The following is a 22,959-nucleotide window of genomic DNA, read 5'->3' as shown; positions in this document are numbered from 1 at the left end:
GATTCATCATCTGTAAAATGGGGGTAATAGAACTGTTCCATAGAGATGTGAGGATTAAATGTGTCAATCTGTATAAAGTGCTTACAATAGTGTCAGGAAGGCAGGATTATATAAATGTTAGCTATGCTGTTTGATAACCCTTTTATATTAGCAGCTTCTTCACAGTAGTCAAAGTTACAATTTTCTACATAATAAAACTTGACTTTTGAAATAATCTTAAGCCCAGTGGTGTTTCTAAATCATGCTATTACTGTAGTCAGTGCTGTTCTCTTCTGAGAAGCCTTTTCTGGTAACCTTTCTCTTCTGTGACCTTTAACTGGACTGACTTGGGAAGATAAGTTAGTGCTTTATTATTATTAGATTATTTGACCTATGTTAGTTTTGTGTTGCCACCTCGATCGATTAAGCTCTTTTGAGAGCTAAAATCTTTTTTTTTTTTTTTTTTTTTGAGACAAAGTCTCGCTCAGTCGCCCAGGCTGGAGTGCAGTGGCCAGATCTCGGCTCACTGCAAGCTCCGCCTCCCGGGTTCACGCCATTCTCCTGCCTCAGCCTCCTGAGTAGCTGGGACCACAGGTGCCCGCCACTGCGCCCAGCTAGTTTTTTGTGTTTTTAGTAGAGACGGGGTTTCACCGTGTTAGCCAGGATGGTCTCGATCTCCTGACCTTGTGATCCGCCCGCCTCGGCCTCCCAAAGTGCTGGGATTACAGGCGTGAGCCACCGCGCCCGGCACTAAAATCATTTTTTACGTGTCTTCGTATTTCATGTAGTATAAAACATACAGTGGTAACTTGATAATGATCCCTTATTAGAGGCAGAAAATAAAAATAGAAGCAGTATATTGTTTTATGTTTGAAAAGATCTGTTATCATCTAAAATAGTCTTATTAGTGTTTTACTTTGTTTTAGGTTCCCAAATATTTGTCACAGCAATGGGCTAAAGCCCCTGGAAGAGGTGAAGTTGGAAAACTGCGGATTGCCAAGTAAGTTATTTAGATATTCTTGACATTTTGAAAAGCTATTTTTGAAATTTTTATAAATGCTTTTAAATGTGATTATAATTTCTGATCAGAGAATTTACTTGGAAAATGACAAGTAATGAACATGTCAAGGCTTGTCAGGAGATGGTTAGGTACCCTGTAAGGAGACATCCGTGCAATACACACATCCCCACACCCACACTCCTAGTGACAGGTGGTATAAATATAATATCAAGTTTATTGGTTTACTTTAATGGCGGTGAAGCAGCAGAGTATGTAGTTCTTTCACCCCTCCAACCTGTCTGCCTCCATGAGCAGGTGTGCTTGGGTTGGGTATAACTGGATGCACCAGGGAAAGTGCTTGCAGTAGGACTTTGCCACTGTACCACTGGGCCTACTTATAGGTGCTTTGGAAGTGGGTAGGGAGTATGTAGAAAACAGTGTAATGACATAGTTTTCTGGTTGAGGAAATAGCCCTGTTAGAAAGGAAAGCCTCTAAAGCTCAGCTAGTGTCAGCTGGAGGCCTTGTGTTCTATTCTTTCCATCCATTCATTCTTAACCAACTCCGGTCAGATTCCTATGCCCATGATTCCATTGAAACAGCTCTTGTCTGTTACTGGTATCTTCCTCTTTATCAATTAGTTTTTGCTTCATAACAAACCATCCCAAAACTTAGTGGTTTAGAACAAAAGCCTTTTTATTTACTCATAATTCTGTGGATCAATTCTGGTTGGGGCTGGCCTGGGTGGCCTTCCTGGCGAGAGTGACCTCACTTGTGTGTGGTGGTTGATTTGACATCAGCAGGGGCACCGACTGTTCATTTCACCTCTAGCAAGCTCATTCACATGATGGTGAAAGAGTTCTAGTAGCAAAAGAGAAACGAAGCCCCAGTGCACAAGCACTTTGAAAGCCTGTGCTTGTGTCACGTTTGCTTAAAGTCCTTTTGACCAAAGCAACTCACACGGCCAAGCCAGATTCAGTTGTGGGAAAACAAGACTCCACCTGTTGATGGAAGCTGCTGCAAGAAAAATTTGTGTTCCTTATATATTTATTTCAAAATATGGAATACTTCTGAATTCGCATGTCATCCTTGTGTAGGGGCCATGCTCATCCTCTCTGTATTGTTCCAATTTTAGTATATGCTGCTGAGGCGAGCACATGTTCCTTTTCTGTAGTCTGCCACATCCACATTCCTAAATCCAAGAGTCAACTAGCAGCTCTCTTACTTGAACTTCAGTGGAATTTGACATAGTTGATCACTTTTTTCCTGAAACTTTTTTTTCCCACTTTACTCTAGGACACATCTCTTCTCCTCTCCCCTCATTGGCTGTTCCTTCTTAGTTTCTTGCTAAAGCCCCTTCTCATCTTCTGTCTCTAAATGTTGTGTGACCCCAGGACTCAGTCCTTAGTTCTTTCCTTTTCTCTCTTTTCACTTCCTGGGTGGTCTCATTTGGTCTCATGGCTTTAAGTACCAGGTGATATTTAAATATATAGTTCAAGATGCTTCTGCCCTCCCTGGAGGCACCATGCTCAGGAAGGTCCTGATTTTCTTTGTGTTCCGTGCCCTGGCTGTGACTTTCTCCACACTACTCCCAGAATCAACCACTGACCTACTAGAATTGACCACTGATCTATTGTTAACCGCAGACCAAGATTTAACCGTTAACCTAGACTTGACCATGGACCTAGAGCCAACCACAGAACACACAGGCTTTGGAATTCTCTACTGTCAGCCAACTCTAGCTTTGTGGAAGAAGCTGCTGAGGCCATAGCCGATTATAATCCATTTCAGAGAGCTTGTGAGTGACAATTATGACATGAGTGAAGATTAGTATTATTATTATTTCGAGACAGTGTCTCACTCTGTCGCCCAGGCTGGAGTGCAGTGGCATGATCTCGGCTCACTGCATCCTCCACCTCCTGGGTTCAGGTGTTTCTCCTGCCTCAGTCTCCTGAGTAGCTGGGATTACAGATGTACACCACCATACCTGGCTAATTTTTGCATTTTTAGTAGAGACGGGGTTTCACCGTGTTGGCCAGGCTCGTCTCGAACTCCTGACCTCAAGTGAGCCGCCCACTTTGGCCTCTTAAAGTGCTGGGATTACAGGGGGGAGCCACTGCGCCCGGCCACGAGTGAAGATTATTATGAATGCTGTTTATTCCAAAGAGCCCATGATTAGAGTGACAGACAAGCTTAGCAGATTCACAGGAAGCAATGAGTCCATCTCAGCACATGTTTAAATAAAGCAAATTTTTCGTTAGCTGTGACTATCACTCTGTTATCCACTACTTTCTAAGAAGATTCTGAGCTTTAAGACAAGCCTGTCACTCCACAATAGGAGATTGCATAATGGTAGGAAAGCTAGTGAAATGTAGGATGTACCTAGCTAAGGAGAACCAGCAAGACGTCGATCCTGGGTTGGGTGATGTGAATTGTGCATGGATGGGGCAGGGGCATTTCTTAGCTCTGTGTTATTTAATATGGACTCAATAAATGTTCATTTCAACTGAAAATAAGTAAAATTCAAAAAATATATTTACACACCTCTCTGTCGCTCCACATTCATGATTTTGACTATATCATTGATGTTTGGACTCTGTCCTTGGATGTTGCAGAAGCATCTCAAACTTAATAATTGCTGTTCTTCTGTTTTTTCTCTCTGGAACACTCTCCCTTTAGGTAATCCCCATGGCTTACTCCCACATTTCTTTTTGGTCTCTGTTCACAATTTTAGCTCATTGAAATTTTCTGGCCCCCATATGTAAAATAGCATCCTGTAGGCTCTACCTCCATTACCCTCTTATTATTCACCATTCTTTTGTGGTGTTGTTATTTATTCTCCTTCTGTACCCATCTGACATACCGTATATATTTGTTTGTGTGTTGTTTGTATCACCTACTAAAGTATAAACTCTACCAGGTCAGGATTTTTGTCTTGATGATTACTATATCTCCATTGTCTAGAACAGTGCTTAGCATAGTAGACACTGTGTTCTAAAGTTAGGTGGGGACAAGTACAGTTGTCCCTTAGTACCTGCAGGAGATTGGTATCTGGCATGCCCCATCCCCTATACCAAAATCTACCATGCTCAAGTCCTTTATATAAAATGGCACAGTATTTACGTATAACCTACACACATCCTTCTGTGTACTTTAAAGCATCTCTAGACTACTTATAACTAATACAGTGTAAAAACTGTGTAAATAGTTGTTACTATTTTGTTTTCTCTCTTTTTTTGAAACAGGGTCTCACTCTGTTGCCCAGGAATACAGGCAAGCACTGCAACGCCCAGCTAATATTTTTTTCCCCCCCTTAGAGACAGGGTATCCCTGTGTTGCCTAGGTTGGTCTCAAACTCCTGGGCTTAAGGGATCCTCCCTCCTCAGCCCCCAGAGTGTGGGCATTGCAGGTGTGAACCACCATGCCCAGCCGATTTTTAAATATTTTCAGTTTGCAGTTGGTTGACTCCACAAATATTGAACACTCAGATATAGGGGGCCAACTGTAATATCTCATTTTCTCAAGGAATGATTGAGTATACATTCATAGTGGAGTCAGGCTTGTATTCTGGCCTTTTTTGGTCAGAAAACTCCAGCAGGTCCTAGTTGTAGCTCAATCATTTACTGTAAGTGAGACTTTGACTTTGAGTCACTGAATCTTCTGACTTTAGATTTCTTATCCTAAAAGTTGCCTTTTTGCAGGGCTTTTATATTAATAATCCATTGAGATAATATGGAAATAGTTATTATTTATTTGTATATTTAAGTTTATAAGATGAATGTATTCCTGGAAAGTTGTAGATGTATCACTTTTTTTGAGTTGTTATACTTTTATTGAAAGAGAAAAATAATATTGAAATCTACGGGTTTTTTTTTTCCTCAGTGTGAAGTTCTTTTTAATGTGCAAACTGTTAGCTACTGTTCTGTAATGAACTTCAGAGTTTTTCATGTTAGGTTTTACTGAAATGGGAGCCACAACCAAGATAAAATCTCAAGAATGTATGTCACTGAAGAAAGGTAGGCTAAAGGAGAAAGTACTTAGATGATGAACCTCATGGTATTGTGGAATGCCTTCACTATAGAGCTCAAGACCTGGCTTCTAGTCCTAAATGGCTGTTGATAGTTGTTTGGCTTTGAGTCTTACACTTCTTGTTTGTAAAATGTGGATAATAATGCCTTCCCAACCCATAGGATGTTTATAAAACAAACTAAATAGCTTAGCATTTGTTAAAATATTTGTAAACTCAGATGTTCTTCTTCCATGTAATATTCATGTCCCACCATGAATATTATATTCCTGAAAACCTCTATGTAAAGAAAATACTGGGTTGAGAAATATAATACCTCTTTTTGGGAGGAGGGGGAAAAGATTACAGGAAAAAGAGTACAAGGAAACAAGGCTGAGAGAAACCCATGTAAATCTCAAGTACCACTTTGATCACTAAAGTAAAATATTAAAGATAGCATGCTAAATAAGCAATAATGGGCATGCTGCAATTTTTCCTTATCAATCCTTGCTTGGTAGAAAATCTCAAGGTCTTTTTCTTTCTTAGTTTAAAGCAGATGGTCCGCATAGTTGCATCTAATTCACATAGGGTGGCTAAACCTCCGGGTTTGCCTGGAACCCTCCCAGTTTATGTGTTTCCCTATGCAATTATTAATAATGCCCCCCTTTCCACTCTCCAGGATGTCCTGGTTTTGATAATATAGTTGTCCTAAATGTTAGCAGATGTGTGTATAGGGGTAGGGGTGAGGACGGTGGGTGGTTGTTCTATGCATTACCAGGCTGATTTATGAGCTGGCATTGTTTGATTTCTCTAGGGATCCAACCAAAGTTCCTTAGAAATACTATGTGTGTGTTTTAGTGTATAAGTAATACTTCCTTGTTTTTTTCCTTTTAAATTTTTACAAAATGAAAAGGTCTCTGTTTTCCCCATTCACATGCGTCAGAGGTGGCCATGGGTAACTGCTTGGTATGTAACCCTCCAGATTACTCTCCATACAAATCATTTTGGGTGTTTAATACAGACAAAGTTTTAAAACATTGTTATGTTTTAAATCCACTAACCAGAGCGAAGTATTTTTCTAACCCCTTTAGGCTTAGTTTTGCTAACTTCAGAACATAGCGCAGAAGTCTGATTTTGCTTTCTTTGTTGTTCTCTCTTCTATGTAGTTCTAAGGCTTTGGTTTACTTTGTTGCATCTTGATCTCTTCCCTAGGGTACATGGCCGGTACTTATATTCCTTGTTTTTCTCATTTTAGTCTCTGAATCCTTTTGAAAGTAAAACCTCAGTAGAAGTGAGTTGAAATTCTTTTATTCAAATCAGTTTCCTCAACCACAATGGAAGAAAAAGTAAGCCCACCGTATTTTCTTTTTTGAGATGGTCTCACTCTGTCGCCCAGGCTGGAGTACAGTGGCATGATCTCGGCTCACTGCAACCTCTACCTCCTGAGTTCAAGCAGTTCTTGTGCCTCAGCCTCCTGAGTAGCTGGGATTACAGGCACCTGCCACCATGCCTGGCTAAATTTTTTTTTTTTTTTTTTAGTAGAGATGGGGTTTCACCGTGTTGGCCAGGCTGGTCTTGAACTCCTGACCTCAAGTGATCCACCTGCCTCAGCCTCCCAGAGTGCTAGGATTACAGGCGTGAGCCACCATGCCTGGCCCTCAGAATTTCTTAAAAGGGAATTTAGTGGTTTCTATCTATACCAATATCAGAGACAAGGAGCAGATTGTGTGTGTGTGTGTGTTTTATATGTAGGCAACAGGTCTAGCAGATTTTCTACCTAACGTAACACAGTCTTATAGAAGATCTAGATGCTTTTAGTGATGAGAACAGACTTATAGTAATTAGAACACTAAGACTGCCATGAAAATGCTTGAAAACAGCTTGTTCCCTAGTTGGTCTCCTGGCTGTATTCTCCAGGCTGTCTTGTTTACTTTCCTAATTTATTTAGTTTTCATTGCTGTTACTGAATTAACTAAATTCCCTATTAAACAAGTGTAGGATGGGTGAGGAATGGCCTGCAGTGCATGTGACCAGGTTATCAGGACTTTAGTTGATTTTGAGCTTAATATGAGTCATCAAATTTATGAGCCTATAAACAAAAGGCTCCATTAATAGATGTTTGTTGTTTAGAATGAAGTGGAATGATAATCCTACTCCTTTCTTTGCCAGTCAGCTCACAGTGAAAACATTATGTTCAGTTCTTAGTGCTGCACTTAAAGAGAGACATGGATGAATAAGATCATTCAGTGGAGTGAGACTAGGATAATCAGAAAGTTGAAAAAAAAATTAATGTCTTATAAGGAACATTTGAAAGTCTAGGGCTGTTAAGAGAAGATATAGGGCAAACCAGGTAAACTGTACTCACATATTTTAAATGTAGAATCAACTACTGATTCCTAGAGACAGATTAACCTCTAAGTTTGCAGGTTTATAGGTAATAGATTACCTGTGGTTAAAAAAATACGTATATTTGAAGGCTGGGCATGGTGGCTCATGCCTGTAATCCCAGCACTTTGGGAGGCTGAGGCGGGTGGATCACGAGGTCGAGAGATCGAGACCTTCCTGGCTAACAGTGGTGAAACCCCGTCTCTAAAAAAAAAAAATACAAAACTTAGCCAGGCGTGGTGGCGGGCGCCTATAGTCCCAGCTACTCAGGAGGCTGAGGCAGGAGAATGGCGTGAACCCAGGAGGCAGAGCTTGCAGTGAGCCGGGATCGCACCACTGCACTCCAGCCTGGGCGACAGGGCAAGACTGTCTCAAAAAAACAAAAACAAAACAACAACAACAACAAACGTATATTTGGGTAAAACGAAAACAACTAAGATTTTAGAAAGGCAGCATAACATACTGGTTATGAGTATGGACCTGTGAATTAGCCTGAGATTTAGTCCTTACCCTGTCACTTACTAGCTGTGTGACTTTGGGTAAATTGTTTACTCTGTTTCCTCATCTGAGGAGATGGTATTAATACCTCATAGGTTCAAATGCATGTAGAATATGTAGTTAATAAGAGTTCTCTTGCTGTCGTAACCACGCATAGTACACGGTCCAGATAGTAGATACTGCATTGTGTGTAATGTGGTGTGGGAGGACCTCCCCTCCCTACCACATCTTCTGAAGCTCAGCAGCAGCTTGCTGTGTGGCGCAGGCCAGAAACTGGGAGATCTGTAGAGCGTGGCTGCTCATTCCAGAAGACAGGGCTGTGGGTGGAGAGATTGGGAGAGGCAGAGAGGAGGGAAAAGACCTGCAGCTTGGAATGCAGCTCTTCCTGAGTTTGGTTCTGTCTTAATAATCAAAAAAAGGAGAGTCCAGTTGTGAATAAGATGAGAGTAACAGCTTGTTCTGACAGTTGGTAACATTTGGACCATTTTTATCAAGCAATTTATATGACATTTCTAAATCAATGTACCTGGATTATTTTTGTATTTTTGGACATTTGATGTGTGCTACATTTTAATATAGTTTATAGTTTTGCTGGGCTGGGCACGGTGGCTCACACCGGTAATCCTAACACTTTGGGAGGCCGAAGCAGGTGGATCACCTGAGGTCAGGAGTTCGAGAGCAGCCTGGCCAACATGGTGAAGCCCCATCTCTACTAAAAACACAAAAATTAGCCAGATGTGTTGGTGAGTACCTATAATCCCAGCTCCTCAGGAGGCTGAGGCAGGAGAGTCACTTGAACCAGTGGTAGGGGGCAGGGTGTGGGCAGAAGTTGCAGTGAGCAGAGATCGCACCATTGCACTTCAGCTTGGGCAAGAAGCGCAAAATTCCGTCTCAAAAAAAAAAATTATAGTTTTGCTTTAGCTTGTTTAATTTTAAAGGCAGCCTTCTTTCTACATCACCATCCTGCCTCAGAATACTTCAGTTTTCCAAATGTTTGATATACGTTGTATCTTACTGATAATCACGTAGCCTGTACTGATGATATGGCTTCTCCCAGAGACTTAATTTGTAGCTTTATTTCTAAACACGTTTAACATTCTGGGTCATGTGGGGACCCACTAATAATAAAAAGTATGGAAACGAAAAATTAATGAGACACATTTTTTTCTGTTATAAAATTGACTAAGTTTAGAGCAGTGTTACACTGTTATATGATGACGGGAGTTCAATTTGTTACAAACTTTCTGAAAGGCAGTCTGGCAACATATATATGTGTGGGTATAACTTGTACAACATACATATATATTCCTGCTCTAAACAACATAGACTAATAATCCCACTATTTTCTCTGCCAGTTAGCTCACAGCTCAAGCATTTTGTTCAGTTCTTGATGCTGCCATTATCTAGAGAGACAGACAAATAAGCTCATCTATTAGAGTGGGACTGGGATAATGAGAAAACTAGAAAAATTAATAACAAAATATTCATGCCTTTCACCCAGCAATTCCATGAATTTCTCTTTGTTTCTTTAATTCCATCAACTGCTAGGAACTTATCCCATGGAAGTAATAAGTGAGTGATGGAAAGATTAATATGTGAGGATAAATTAATGATAAAATATTTGTGCCCTTTTGACATGTCTTCATCATTCTTTGAGCACTTGTTATTTTTTGACATAGAGAGATGTTTTAGACTCATCTTGTACATTTCTGCCTAAGCCCTGGAGTTAGCCATTTCTCCAAGGAGTTGGCCATGGTTCCTTTTAGGGGAGAATGATATTTAGAAACTAAGATCTGGATACCCCAAATGCTTATTGCTGCTTTCAAGGCCTTCTCAATGAACCGAGCTAGGGAGCATATGTACATACACACACACCCCACACACATCCCTCTTTACATCTATATTTCTATATTTACATTTATTGAAATGAGTTTGCACTAATATCTCCAGTTCCAGTAAAATACCACATGCTTTGTTCCAGTTTTCTTCCTTTTCTTACTGGTACTTCTTTTCCAAAAGTGAGAAACCTGGTTCCTGTTGTCCTTAATATATTTACTTATTTGTTTGGGCCTCTGTTCTTACTTGTTCAATCTGTTCCCCACTCCTTGTGCAAACGCCCTACTCACTCTGCTTGGGCTGTAGCTCCCCTCAGTGTACTGCCACTTTCGCTGTCCTGCACTGGGACACCCTTCTCACCCTGTTCAGGCTTCCATTCTGGTTCTGAGGCTTCTCCCCTCCTCCATAGGAATGCCTCCTTACCCCACTAAGGGTCTAGCATCCTGTTTCAGGTTGTCCTCCTATATGTGGATGCTCTCACCTGTTAGGCTCTGACACACTTCTTACTGAGCCACTCCTTTATAGCGATGCCCTCCTTACCTGATTGGGCGCTGATACCTTGCCCCTGCTTGCCTGCTTCACTCCAGTGACATCCTCTTCACCCCATTTGGACATGACCATCCTATCCAACCCACTCTGAAGAAGATACCTATGTTTTCTGGCTTCATCTAATGGTTTTTGAGCTCAGTTTTTCAGTTAGGGGAAGTATGAATAGGAATTAAAAGAAGGCCTGGTGCGGTGCCTTATATCTGTAATCTGAGCACTTTGCAAGGCCAAGGGAGGAAGATCACTTGAGTCTAGGTGTTGGAAACCAACTGGGACAACATAGTGAGACCCTGTCTCTACAAAAATAAAAATAAATGTTAGCTAGATATGGTAATGGGCACCTGTGGTCCCAGCTACTCCAGAGGCTGAGGTGGGAGGATCACTTCAGCCCAGGAGGTCAAGGCTGCAGTGAGCCATCATCATGCCACTGCACTCTAGCCTGGGTCAAGACCCTGTCACAAAAAGAAAACAAAATAAAACCAACAAGAGCCAACAGTTGAATATTGATATTATTTTATTGGTTTTCTTAACCTGGAAAAGGGGTTGCTTATTGGCTGTTAGTGATAGTGAAAAGCCAGGCCCCATTGGTACCAAATCTAAGAAGTATTTTAAAAGTGTAAGAAAAAGGAAAGATATGGTTAATACAAATTAAGAAAGGCAAAAGGAATGAGACCGGAATCTAAAAAAAAAAAGTAGCTGTGGGGTATTGAGAAATAGAATCAGAGTAGTAAAGGAGAAAATGCCTAGCATTCTGAGAAATTTAGTGAAAGGGTGGCCAGATGTTTACTTCATTAATTTCTGAAGATAGCACTGTATTGTACAATAATTAGCATTTAAAATTTTGTGCATAGGTCATCATACAAAGGGTATATTACAGTTGTAATGCAGAATAGCAAAAGGTTGTGTGTACTTCATACATTCACACAGCAAGACAAGGGAATGTCATTCTTTTTAAATAAGTTTTAAGTCTTCAAGGATTAGCTTTTTTTCTAGAGAATATTAACTCATCTAGAGCTCATCAATCTATCATTCCAATTAAGATGCTGTTATAATTATATATGTGTGAAAATGAAGTTGTCGTCTCCTCCTGTGTTCCCTAATTGCCTCTAGTTACCAAGACTGAAAATGTCAACATGATCTTTAATTCATCTTTTTTCCTATGCTGCCCACTTCCAGTCATTTCCTCTTCTCTCGGTTTTAACAATTTAATGACCTGCTGTGTATCTCTTCCTTACATTCTACCACTAGCTGCTTCAAGCTTTCTTTACTTTCTATGTGGGTGTTTGCCTTAGCCTCAGTATAATTGTGTAAATGTTATGGAAGTGTCTTCTGCATCTTTTTCTTTGCTTGTCTACAGCACCTCTGCTTTACACAGGTAGTTAAATAAATGGTAGTTACGTTACATTGAGCTCTAGAAGCTAAATTCAGGAGTGCTAGAGAAGGGACTGTGGTGAATTTAGTGCCTGCCTCAAAATGCATGTTGAGGATATTGTTGTCGTGCTGAATTGGGGGTCAATCTTTGCCATATCTCTAATTCTTGTAAGAGAAGCTGGAAAATCATATTTTTATGTGAAATCTTAAAATTTTCTCACCTCATTTTAAGATACTTCCTCAACAAAAAAAGAGATTGACATTGCATTTTAATATATAAAAGACTGAGAAGTTCTACAGCAAACAAATCTGTGGAAAAATCTGGAATCCTTAGTCTGTCCTAAGTGATTCTTTACCATTTGACTCCAGGCTGCCATTCACTAATGTCAGAAAGAATGTGCTAGATATTTTATTTTTTCATTTGGGCTATTCCCTTAGCCTGGAATTCCCCCATGTTTTTTGTTTGTTTGTTTGTTTGTTTGTTTGTTTGTTTGTTTGTTTTTTGAGATGGAGTCTCGCTCTGTTGCCTAGGCTGGCGTGCAGTGGCACAATCTCAGCTCACTGCAGCCTCCGCCTCCCAGGTTCAAGCAGCAGTTCTCTCTGCCTCAGCTTCCTGAGTAGCTGGAATTACAGGCGTCTGCCATTATGCCCAGCTAAATTTTGTATTTTTAGTAGAGACGGCATTTCGCCATGTTGGCCAGGCTGTTCTTGAACTCCTGACTGCAGATGATCTACCCGCCTAGGCCTCCCAAAGTGCAGAGATTACAGGCGTGAGCCACTGCACCCGGCACCCCCATGTTTTCGACTTCCTCCCTCACTCACTTCTTTTCCTGGCTTTCTAGTTTGCATTTCCCTGACAGGTACATTTATGGTATATACCTTTGCCATAAAGTTTTTGTTGTTATGGCAAGATATAACTGTCTTATTTATAGTTGTTTATGGATTAGACATGTCTATTTTCATTAAACTGGGACTTTCTTGAGGTCAAGGATCCACACTTAATACTGTACCATATACCTAGCACAGTGCATAGTGGATGTAGAGTAGACCCTTCATAATGAGTGATTAACTGAGCTAGTGAATGAAGGCAGGTAGGAACTAAACTGAATGTTATGGAGAAACAGTGGTTTTCTAATTGATCTTCCTATCTCTAGTCACCTTTAGTCTATTCTGTATATATATTTGCTAGTGCAAGTTTCCTGTAGGAAATGTTTGTACTTGTTATTCTTTTGGTCAAACAGTATCTACTGATTTCCATTGCCCAAAGAATAAAGTCTGTACTTTGTACTGTGATATTCAAGAGCTTCTATGGTTGAGCCCCACTTCTGCTTTAGAGTTGATCTCCTACCCTTTCTTATTTTGCCTTTCCCTTCTAGCCAATTCTGATCACCCATTTGTGATCAGACCCTTTCGTGACTTTTGTTCAACTCTCACTTCTGATACTGTGTTTCCCCGCTTGAACTTACTGCAATCTTAGTATGCTTTAAGGCTCAGCTCAGAATTCCCTCTTTTTTGGACCATTCCTTAACTCTTCAAATGGAAGAAATGGCTTCTTGCTGTATGATCCTGGTGCATTGCGGCTCCCTTAATTGAACATTAAAATTTATCTCATTGTATAGTTTATGGATGTACCTTTTATACCTTCTGCTGGCTGGGACAGGGCTAACTCAGTACTTTGCATGTAGGAGGTATTTAATACATGTTTTTTTAAAAATTAAGTTCTTATATAGGATGTACATTGATTTTGCTTTGTAAAAAAAATTAAAATTTAAAAACATAATTCAAATACAATATATAGAAAATAGTGTGGAAAGATACTGTACCAGGAAGTTAACAATGGAATTGTGGCTATTTTAAAACTTATTTTTTGCTTGTCTGTATTAAAAATATTTATATAATGGGCATATATTGTTTTATAATAGAGAAAAATTGTTCATAATTTAAATTATTACATTTAATAACTTGATCTTTAAGATTTTGTTAGGTAAATGAAACCTCTTCAGCTAGATAAAATAGTAAAATTTGATGAAGTACTATATAGATCTGGTATTATATATGTATTAACATCCTGCTCAATGCCAAAAATGCTCAGAAATAAAGATAAAAATTGTAATAAGGCTGGGCACAGTGTCCCACACCTGTAATCCCAGCACTTTGGGAGGCTGAGGCAGGTGGATTGTTTGGGACCAGGAGTTCAAGAACAGCCTGGACAACATGGTGAGACCTTGTCTCTGCAAAAGAAAATACAGAAGTTAGCTGGGTGTGATGGCATGCACCTGTAGACCCAGCTACTTGGGAGGCTGAGGTGGGAGGATCGGTTGAGCCTAGGGGGTCAAGACTGCCGTGAGTCATGATTGGGCCTCTGTGGTTGATAGAGGGAGACCCTGTCTCAAAAACAAAAAGAAAAAAAAAAAAAAAAGAAGAAGGAGACCCTGTCTCAAAAAAAAAAAAAAAAATCTAAAAAAGAATTGTAATAAGATCATTATTTAGACAAAATAGAACTAGCAGAGGTTATAATAGAGTTAAGTGACATAAACTCATAATATCCAAAATAATGATGTGTGATTAATGTGAGTTTGTTTTTCCCATAAGATTGTAAATAGGATAGTTGTGGGGGAGTCCATGGTAAATATTGGTTAATCTCTGTAAATGTAATATTTTATGTAAATATGAAGGGTTTTTTTTTAAGCTCTTGACTCACATTTGAAAACAACATGAAATCTAAATAATTTAAAATATTTCTTTTCCTCTCCTTTAGGAATCAAGGAAGGACTGAGGTAAGATTATTTATATGGAAATTTTAGTTAAAACATGAGACTATCTTGCTTTTCGTTAATAATAGGGAAGAGTGTTTGAATTTTGGAAAACTCCACATCAAGTGCATGGCTGATGGTTAGGAACACATAAAGGTATAAATGCCACCCTCGTGTGAATGAATGGACTCTTTTCTAGTTGTTCATTCTCAGCATTTTTCTTCTTTGACCTACATTTCCCCTCTTTTGGTACCATGAAACCGAGTAAAACTTCTGTAATACTGTACTGTTAGTATTACTTCAGTGCGACAAAGGCATTTGATATGGAGTTTTTGAGAACTTTAGATTCTGACCCATTGAGTCCAGTTTGTGATTTACAGTACTTATCACGTAGTAGAGAGATATTTAATAAATACTTTATGATCTTCCTACATGCTTGGGAGATGAATAATTTTGTTTATAAGTCTGTTTGGTGTAAAATGTGGTGTTCTTTTGGGGAGATCTGATATCTGATAAAAAGCATTTTGAAAGAACACCTAGTATGTATTTTTATTCTAAACCTTATTATTGAGCTATCCTTGTAACTGTTGAGTTGTATTTGTTAAAACATTCAAAAATAATACCATGTACTCATATAGTTGTCATTAAGACCTACAAAATAGGCTGGGTGCGGTGGCTCAAGCCTGTAATCCCAGCACTTTGGGAGGTCGAGACGGGTGGATCACGAGGTCAGGAGATCGAGACCATCCTGGCTAACAGGGTGAAACCCCGTCTCTACTAAAACATACAAAAAACTAGATGGGCGAGGTGGCGGGTGCCTGTAGTCCCAGCTACTCGGGAGCCTGAGGCAGGAGAATGGCGTAAACCCGGGAAGCAGAGCTTGCAGTGAGCTGAGATCCGGCCACTGCACTCCAGCCCGGGCGACAGAGCGAGACTCCATCTCAAAAAAAAAAAAAAAAAAAAAAAAAAAAGAAAAAGACCTACAAAATAAATACATCCTCTGTTTATGGGAGTGTTTAAACTTTTCAGAGTAAATAGTTTACACCCCCACATCCTAAGTACAATTGCTTTCTTAGTATTCTTAAAATATTCACTTATTGAGCAATATTATTTTCCTTCTATATGCCAGGCACTCTGCTAGATCTTAAGGATATAAAATATAGTAAGACATGATCCCTTGACCTCAGACCTCAGAGATTTTTAGGAAAAAAAAACATCTTTTTTTTTTTTTTTTGAGATGGAGTCTCATTCTGTCATGCCTGGCTAATTTTTGTATTTTTAGTAGAGACAGGGTTTTGCCATGTTGGCCAGGCTGGTCTCAATCTCTTGACCTCAAGTGATCCGCCCACCTCAGCCTCTCAGGGTGCTGGGATTACCAGCACCACTGTGCCCAACCAGAAAAAAATAATCTTACTCCTGTTTTGGAAAGAGTTCTTTAGCCACAGACTAGAAAAAACATGAAAACTGTCTTTTTTTTTTATGATTGTAGATTAGCCCCATTATTCTTTTTGTTTTTGTTTTTTATTTTCTTACTAGTTTTAGTAATTTTTATTTTATTTCGGGGGTACATGTGTAGGTTTGTTACATAGGTATATTGCATGATGCTGAGATTTGGGCTGATATTTATCCTGTCACGCAGATAGTGAACAGGGTTACCAATAGGTAGTTTTTAACTCTTGGTCTCCTCTCTCTTTTTGGAGTCCCTAATGTCTATTGTTCCCATCTTTAGGTCCATGTCTACCCAATGTTTAGCTCCCACTTGTAAGTGAGAACATGTGGTATTTGGCTTTCTGTTCCAGCACTAATTCACATAGGATAATGGCTTCCAGCTGCATCATTGCTGCAAAGGATGTGATTTTGTTATTTTTTTTATTAGCCCCATTATTCTGACAAACGGGAATAGATTGTCTTTCTCTCTTTTGATTTTTTTTTTTAAGAGACAGGGTCTTGCTGTGTTGCCAAGGTTGGAGTGCAATGGCTGTTCATAGTGAACTACAACCTGGAACTCCTGGCCCAAGGAATCCTCTTACCTCAGCTTCCCAAGTAGCGGGGATTATAGGTGTGCACCAATGTGTCCAGTTTACATTCTTTTTTTATGAGCAAGTATTAAGGAGTTTTTAATAAAGTGTTTAACGAAATGACTGGAAAACACATTTAAAAACAATTTGATTTATAACTAACATTTTTTTATATGTAGTTTGAATACAAAAATCTGTTATGATCTCTGGTTAATGTGTCTGTTAGGTGTCATTTACTTTGAATGAGGATCTTGCAAATATTCATGATATTGGTGGAAAACCGGCTTCAGTCAGTGCTCCTAGAGAACATCCATTTGTCTTGCAAAGTGTTGGAGGACAGACATTAACAGTGTTTACTGAGAGCTCATCAGGTAAGTGGGAATGGAATTATTTAATGTGATTCCTGTACTTGTTGTATAGATTTTCTGTCTCAACATACACTCCTGTTTGCTTTTTTTTTTTTTTTTTTTTTTTTTTTGCGATGGAGTTTCGCTCTTGTTGCCCAGGCTGGAGTGCAATGGCACAATCTCAGCTCACTGCAACCTCCACCTCCCGGGTTCTAGCGATTCTCCTGCCTCAGCCCCCCGAGTAGCTGGGATTGCAGGCATGCACCACCATGCCCGACTAATTTTGTATTTTTGGTAGAGACGAGGTTTCTCCATGTTGGTCAGGCTGGTCTCGAACTCCTGACCTCAGGTGATCCACCTGCCTCTGCCTCCCAAAGTGCTGGGATTACAGGCGTGGGCCACTGCACCCGGCCTCCTGTTTGCTTTTTTAAGGTCATTACCAAGACTATTCCATCTCTCATTTTGTCTACCTCTGTTATTCATACTATGCTACTTCTCTGCTCTGCGTACTTTCTTGTGATTAATGAAATTTTGGCCATTACTTGAGAAGGGCTTAATTTCCATTTGGGATATGAAGATATAGAACAAAGCAGATGGAAGAATGTGGTTCATCAAGCTGCCTTCTCAGATGTTGAAGAAACAGTATTCTGAATTTTGCCAAGATAAGGTCATTGTTTTAGTAAATTGATATTCAGCAAGTATAAGTTGTACTTAAAAAATACAGCTTGATATTAGGGAATATTTTAGTCTGAATTTTTCATCTTGTATGCTTTGTATTCCAAGAGGGCCTTTTTATTGCATAGAGATAACTTTTAATTGATATTGGCTTCCAAGAAGTTTCCGTGTAGAGTTTTAAGATTGTATGTGTTTGCAATGAGATATTTTAACAGTTCAATAAATCAGAAGCAAATGTTTCCATTTGTGAATTAAATACAGAGGGAACTTTCTTGTGGCACACACTCAGCATGAGTATATTTTCCATGTTTGGGGGTTTTTATCTTTCACTGAGTTTAGAATACTATTAAAGCAACAGGCCACCTTAGTTTAATGGAGCTAATTTTCTCCTATCTGGTTCAAAAAGCTTATTGATAAAAGAAAACATTTGTGATTTTGTTGTATTTCATCAAACATTTCAAAGGAAGCCATAAGAAATTATAGTATGTTAAGAATACCATTGTTTAAAAAAAGGAACATCCTCATAAAATTTTTTGTGGTGTCTTGGATTACCAATAGTTACATAAAATGATCTAAAAATTATTCTTTTTTTCTTGGATGTACAGTATAACAAAATGGTAAATTATAATTCTTCAGTTATGTAGTTGAAGGTAGAAGGTTGGTTTCACTGCAGTTTTCTGATGCTCTAATAATTAATAGTGTAGTGGTATGGGAGGCAGAAAAGTAACAGTTTCTTCAGTACATCCATTATACTGGAGAAGATTCAACCCTTCAACAAATATTTATTGCATGCTGCATAGTTCAGGGCATAGTATAGGCCTATCTAAAAATCTGAAATTTGTCTGAAATTAAAAGTGCATTTGAATTCAGTATGTTAAGAGTTTTAGTTTTGGCCGGGCGCGGTGGCTCATGCCTGTAATCTCAGCACTTCGGGAGGCCAAAGTGGGCAGATCACCTAAGGCCAGGAGTCCAAGACCAGCCGGTCCAACATGGTGAAACCCTATCTCTATTAAAAATAAAAAATTGGCCAGGTGTGGTGGCGGGTGCCTGTAATCCCAGCTACTCAGGAAGCTGAGGCAGGAGAATCGCTTGAACCCAGGAGGTGGAAGTAGAAGTGAGCCGAGATTGCACCACTGTACTCCAGCCTGGGTGATAGAGGGAGACTCAGTCTCAAAAAAAAAAAAAGAGTTAAAGAGTTTTAGTTTCAACAACTCTATTCCTTTTGATTGATGAGATTTAATAAGATCCATTGAACCTGTGAGGTTTTCTCTACTTTTGTGATTGTCCCTAGAGTGGAAGAGGCATGGCACCAAGAGAGTAAAAAGGAGACATCACCTTGTTAAAAGTTTGAGGTAGGGAAACTTGAACTTTTTTTGTAGAAAAAAGTACCCTATTTCAGATTTTTTACACCTTATTAAGTGACTAATTTTTTGAAAGCATGATTTATTTCTGGTACTTCTACAAAGACAGTGATTTAGAAAGCTAACATTTGTTAGCCTCAAAATTAGTCTTCCATTTTACATTTTAAAAATACTTTAGTGTTGTGCTCTTTTTGAACATTTCGTGTTCACATTTCTGGCTACAGTGTACTCTAAAGGGAATGTGATTTTATGAGGATTATCTTGGCAGGGATATGGAAGAGAATTAAGGTTGTCATCCTTATTCTGGGGCTTGGACAGTATGTTCTTGCTTTGTAGAACTGTGATAATACAAATGCAGTTCTAAGTTGCTATTAGTTATAATACACTATAACAATATTTTACTTCTTAACCTCTTTATTTCTGTTTCAAGTCATTGTTCCTTGATTCTCTTTGCACCTTTCTGTGCCTTAATTTTCTCATTTATGAAATGAGGATAATTTATTGACATATGTAAATATGAATACATTTAAACACTTAGAACAATGCTCAGTATATAATGAATGCTCAAATATTAGCTTTTGTTGTTAATATTACACCTTGTTTTTAAATACTTTAGGTTTCAAGTTTATTTTAAGGCAAGTGCATGCATTTTAGCTCAATCTGGATGTATATCACTTGATAAAATTCAGCCAGTAGGGATTTTTATATTAAATGTTTCTCAATTGCCTGCATGACCAAGAAAAAAGCTCTAGAATTGTTAGTAGTTTATCTCCTCTGAGGAGTCTTATGTATTCGCTGTTTCTAGTCATTAAAGCAGCAGTTATACAAGTGGGTTCCTTGTATCTCTTGGAAGTCATAAATAGTAGAAGGGGCTCTGTGACTGCTGCGACATATTTAAAATGTTAGATGTATGTTGTATATGTGCATTCTTTTCTATAGGATGGTACCAGAGCTTTCACTGGCATCTCAGAGGAATCAGTGGCTCAGAAAAGCTACAGAACCACTATCCTAGTTTTAACCTTGGTTGGTCATGAACCTGCCAAAGTATAAGTGACTAAGCCATTTTATAGGAAGTAAGCTGTTGATTTTACATTGAAATATAAATGAGGTAGGCATTATCTGGAATATTTCTACATTTTCTATCAAGCATAGAACTGTACTTGCTTTTCTAGGCTCTTCATTTCTTTTTATTGGTGCACAGGTCTATAAAATGTAGAGTTTGTAAGGAAGCTTGAAATCACATTTTAGTTCACTATGTTAGGAGTTTTAGTTTTAATAACTTTATTCCTGTTAATGTGATTTTGCTGGTTTTTGAGAGGCCTCCTTTGAGTCCATTTTCCTAATGATTGAATTTGGCACGTTTGGGTATCTTTTAGGGAGAGGGAATTAGAGGGGACTAATGATACATTTTACAGTGTTTTCTCTTTAATTAAAATAATCTGCATGTCATCAACATTTTATGAACTCAATGTATTTCTAATTCAGTGTTCCTGTCTGAAAGAATATATTTTATTTTTATAGGCTATTTTGGGTTACCCCTTCTTCCACTTCCACTTTCCTCTATGAAAGTCAAAATGATCTATTAATAGTTCTCTGTTATTTTCATGGAGCGCTCTTATCCATTACCCTTATCTCTGTGGAAATACCTCATGTGTTTGGCCTTACATTTCCCCGCCTTGGGTCTTCAGTTTAGTATTATCATCTACTATTTATTGGTAACTATAGATAATTTCTGTTTTTTCTGCCTTTGGCATCCTCTTTGGCATTCCTACTTTTATTCAAAGTTAGATTTTCTTCTTTTTTTTTTTTTAGAGGCAGTGTCTCACTCTGTTGCCCAGGCTGAACTTCTGGGCCCAAGTGATCCTCCCACCTCAGCCTCCTGAGTAGCTGAGACTACAGGCGTGCACCACCATGTCTGGCTCTTAGATATTATTATTTATAACTGCCAATTCTAGACAAAAATGTTCATTCATCTGTTCAATAGATATTTTTGGTGCTAAGCCCTGTGCTAGAATAAGATTAGCCTCCTGTGCACTGAGGCAACTGGTATGTGAATACAAGTGCTCCAATGGAGTTATGCACAAAGAGGAAAAAAAGCATGTGTACTTTGCGTGAGGGAACTGGCTTCAGAAGTGGAGATAATATTTGAGCTGGACCTTGAAGTATATGAATAGGATGAAAGATAGTAAGGATAAATTCATTTTTCTAGCCTTCAAGGATCCAGTTCTTCACTTGGCATTCTTTTACCTGTCATCCTCTGTCATAGCTATCTAAAAAATCATTAAATAAAATTTCTTTAAAGCAAAAAACTTAGTTGTGGATGTCATAGTCTAGGTTAGAGACGAAAAAAGTTTGAATTGGTGCAATGGGAGTGGAAAAGATGGATCATATTCAGGGATAATAGAGGTAATTTTTTAAAAATCTTTTTTGCCATCAGATAAGTCGATCAGAATTAGAGGTTATTTTGACAGCTTTTGGTGATGAATCAGCTATGAGGGGATTAGAAGATTGAGAAGCCTAGAATGGTTTCTAGACTTTTTTGGCTCTAGGCTTTTTTTGGCTTGAGCATTTGGAGTGAATGTAATAGTGAAACCATTACTGAGTTAGAAGATATTGAAAGAAATGGGCAGGGTTAGAGCTGATAATGCAGTGACTTTTTTGCTTTCATTTTTCATTGTCTTTGACACCTTTGTAGGAGTTATTTAATTCAATAAGTTAATATATGTGCCTGCTTTTTTCGGGCCCCCTTTTAGGCTTGGGATACTTTAACCAGCAAAGGCTCAGCCCTTGTGGTTCTTACATTTTACTAAGCGGAGACAACAATAAACATAAGTAAATTATGTTGCTGGCTAGAAGTTGATAAATTTTCTGGAAATAAAGTGGGAAGTAGGCTCAGGCGTATCAGATTGAGGGTAGGACTTACAATTTAAAATAGTGTGACCAGGGTGGGACCTCATTGAGAAATTTGAACAATCTTGAAGGAGGCGAAAGGGGTAGCCATGTGGAGTGAGTTAGCCAGCTAGGAGTTTTTAAGGCAGACAGAGAACAGTAATGACTAATGCTCCAAGTTGGGAACAAGCCTGGCATGTTCATGGAGTGGCCAAGAGGTCAGTATGGATAAAGTAGATGAGCAAGGGGGAAGAGTAGTGGGCTGTTAGGCTAGAGAAGAAGGGTGGGTGTTGGCATTGGCAGATGATGAAAAGATGTGTAAACTATGAGAAGTATTTTGGATTTTACTTTTAGTGAAGTGGGAAGTCACTGGAGAGTTTTAAGCAGCATAGTGATATAATTTGATTTACATCTTAAAAACTTTCTCTGACTGGTAGGTTCAGAAGAGACCATGGAGTGGGGGCAGGGCTGGAACCAGGAGGCTGTTATAGTAATCCAGGGGAGACATGACAGAAGCTTGGATTAGAGTGGTAGCAGTGACAGAGGTCTACTCACTCACCTGATATCCAGCTTTATATCTTTAGTTGTCTTAACAGACAGTCCACTTGGATATCCTTTTTTGGTGGGGGGAGATGGGTCTCATCCTGTCACCCAGGCTGGAGTGCAGTGGCGCAATCTCAGCTCACTACAACCTCTGCCTCCTGGGCTCAGGCAGCCCTCCTACCTCAGCCATCCGAGTAGCTGGAACTACAGGTGCATGCAACCATGCCTGGCTAGTTTTTTTTTTTTTTTTTTTTTTTTTTTTTTTTTTTTTTTTTTTTTTTTTGTAGAGACAGGGTTTCGTTGCCCAGGCTGGTCTCAAACTCCTGAGTGCAAAGCTGTCCACCTGCCTCGGCCTCCCAAAGTGCTGGGATTATAGGCAGGAGCCACTGTGCCCAGCCTGCTACTTGGATTTATTACCTGAAACCAGGAGATAGAAAATCAAGTTCATTTATCCATTTCCTTATTCTCCGTATATCCATGTTTCTGCCAGTAATACATTATTCTTCTATTGTCTTGGCCATAATAATTCTTAGCCTCCTCTTACTCTCATATTTGGTCATTTTGTCGTTTCTGTAGTAGGAATCACATATACACATTTCTGGATACCACTTGATATGGTTTGGCTCTGTCCCCACCCAAATATCATCTTGAATTTTAGCTCCCATAGTTCCCACATGTTGAGAGGGACCTGGTGGGAGATAATTGAATCATGGAGGCAGCCTCCCCCATACTGTTCTTGTGGTAGTGAATAAGT

General features: G+C 39.1%; 1 protein-coding gene and 1 non-coding gene across 2 annotated transcripts in view; one reads left to right on the top strand and one right to left on the bottom strand.

The window, feature by feature from the left end:
• The window catches only part of GTF2F2 (general transcription factor IIF subunit 2), a 169,418-nt gene that overhangs the window by 16,090 nt on the left and 130,369 nt on the right, over positions 1-22,959 (top strand). Inside the window, exons 2-4 of the mRNA XM_010368053.2 lie at positions 906-979; positions 14,378-14,396; positions 16,617-16,761. Coding sequence (XP_010366355.1) covers positions 906-979; positions 14,378-14,396; positions 16,617-16,761 — 238 coding nt within the window. The remainder of the gene's footprint in view (positions 1-905; positions 980-14,377; positions 14,397-16,616; positions 16,762-22,959) is intronic.
• Positions 2,031-2,132, bottom strand: LOC115894688. The gene has a single exon (XR_004054819.1). It is a non-coding gene; the product is annotated as a U6 spliceosomal RNA (small nuclear RNA).

The sequence above is a fragment of the Rhinopithecus roxellana genome, chromosome 18 (assembly GCF_007565055.1).
Source record: "Rhinopithecus roxellana isolate Shanxi Qingling chromosome 18, ASM756505v1, whole genome shotgun sequence".
Classification (NCBI taxonomy): Eukaryota; Metazoa; Chordata; class Mammalia; order Primates; family Cercopithecidae; genus Rhinopithecus; species Rhinopithecus roxellana.
The sequence above is the reverse complement of the archived record's forward strand: the minus strand, read 5'-3'. Positions and strand labels throughout refer to the sequence as shown.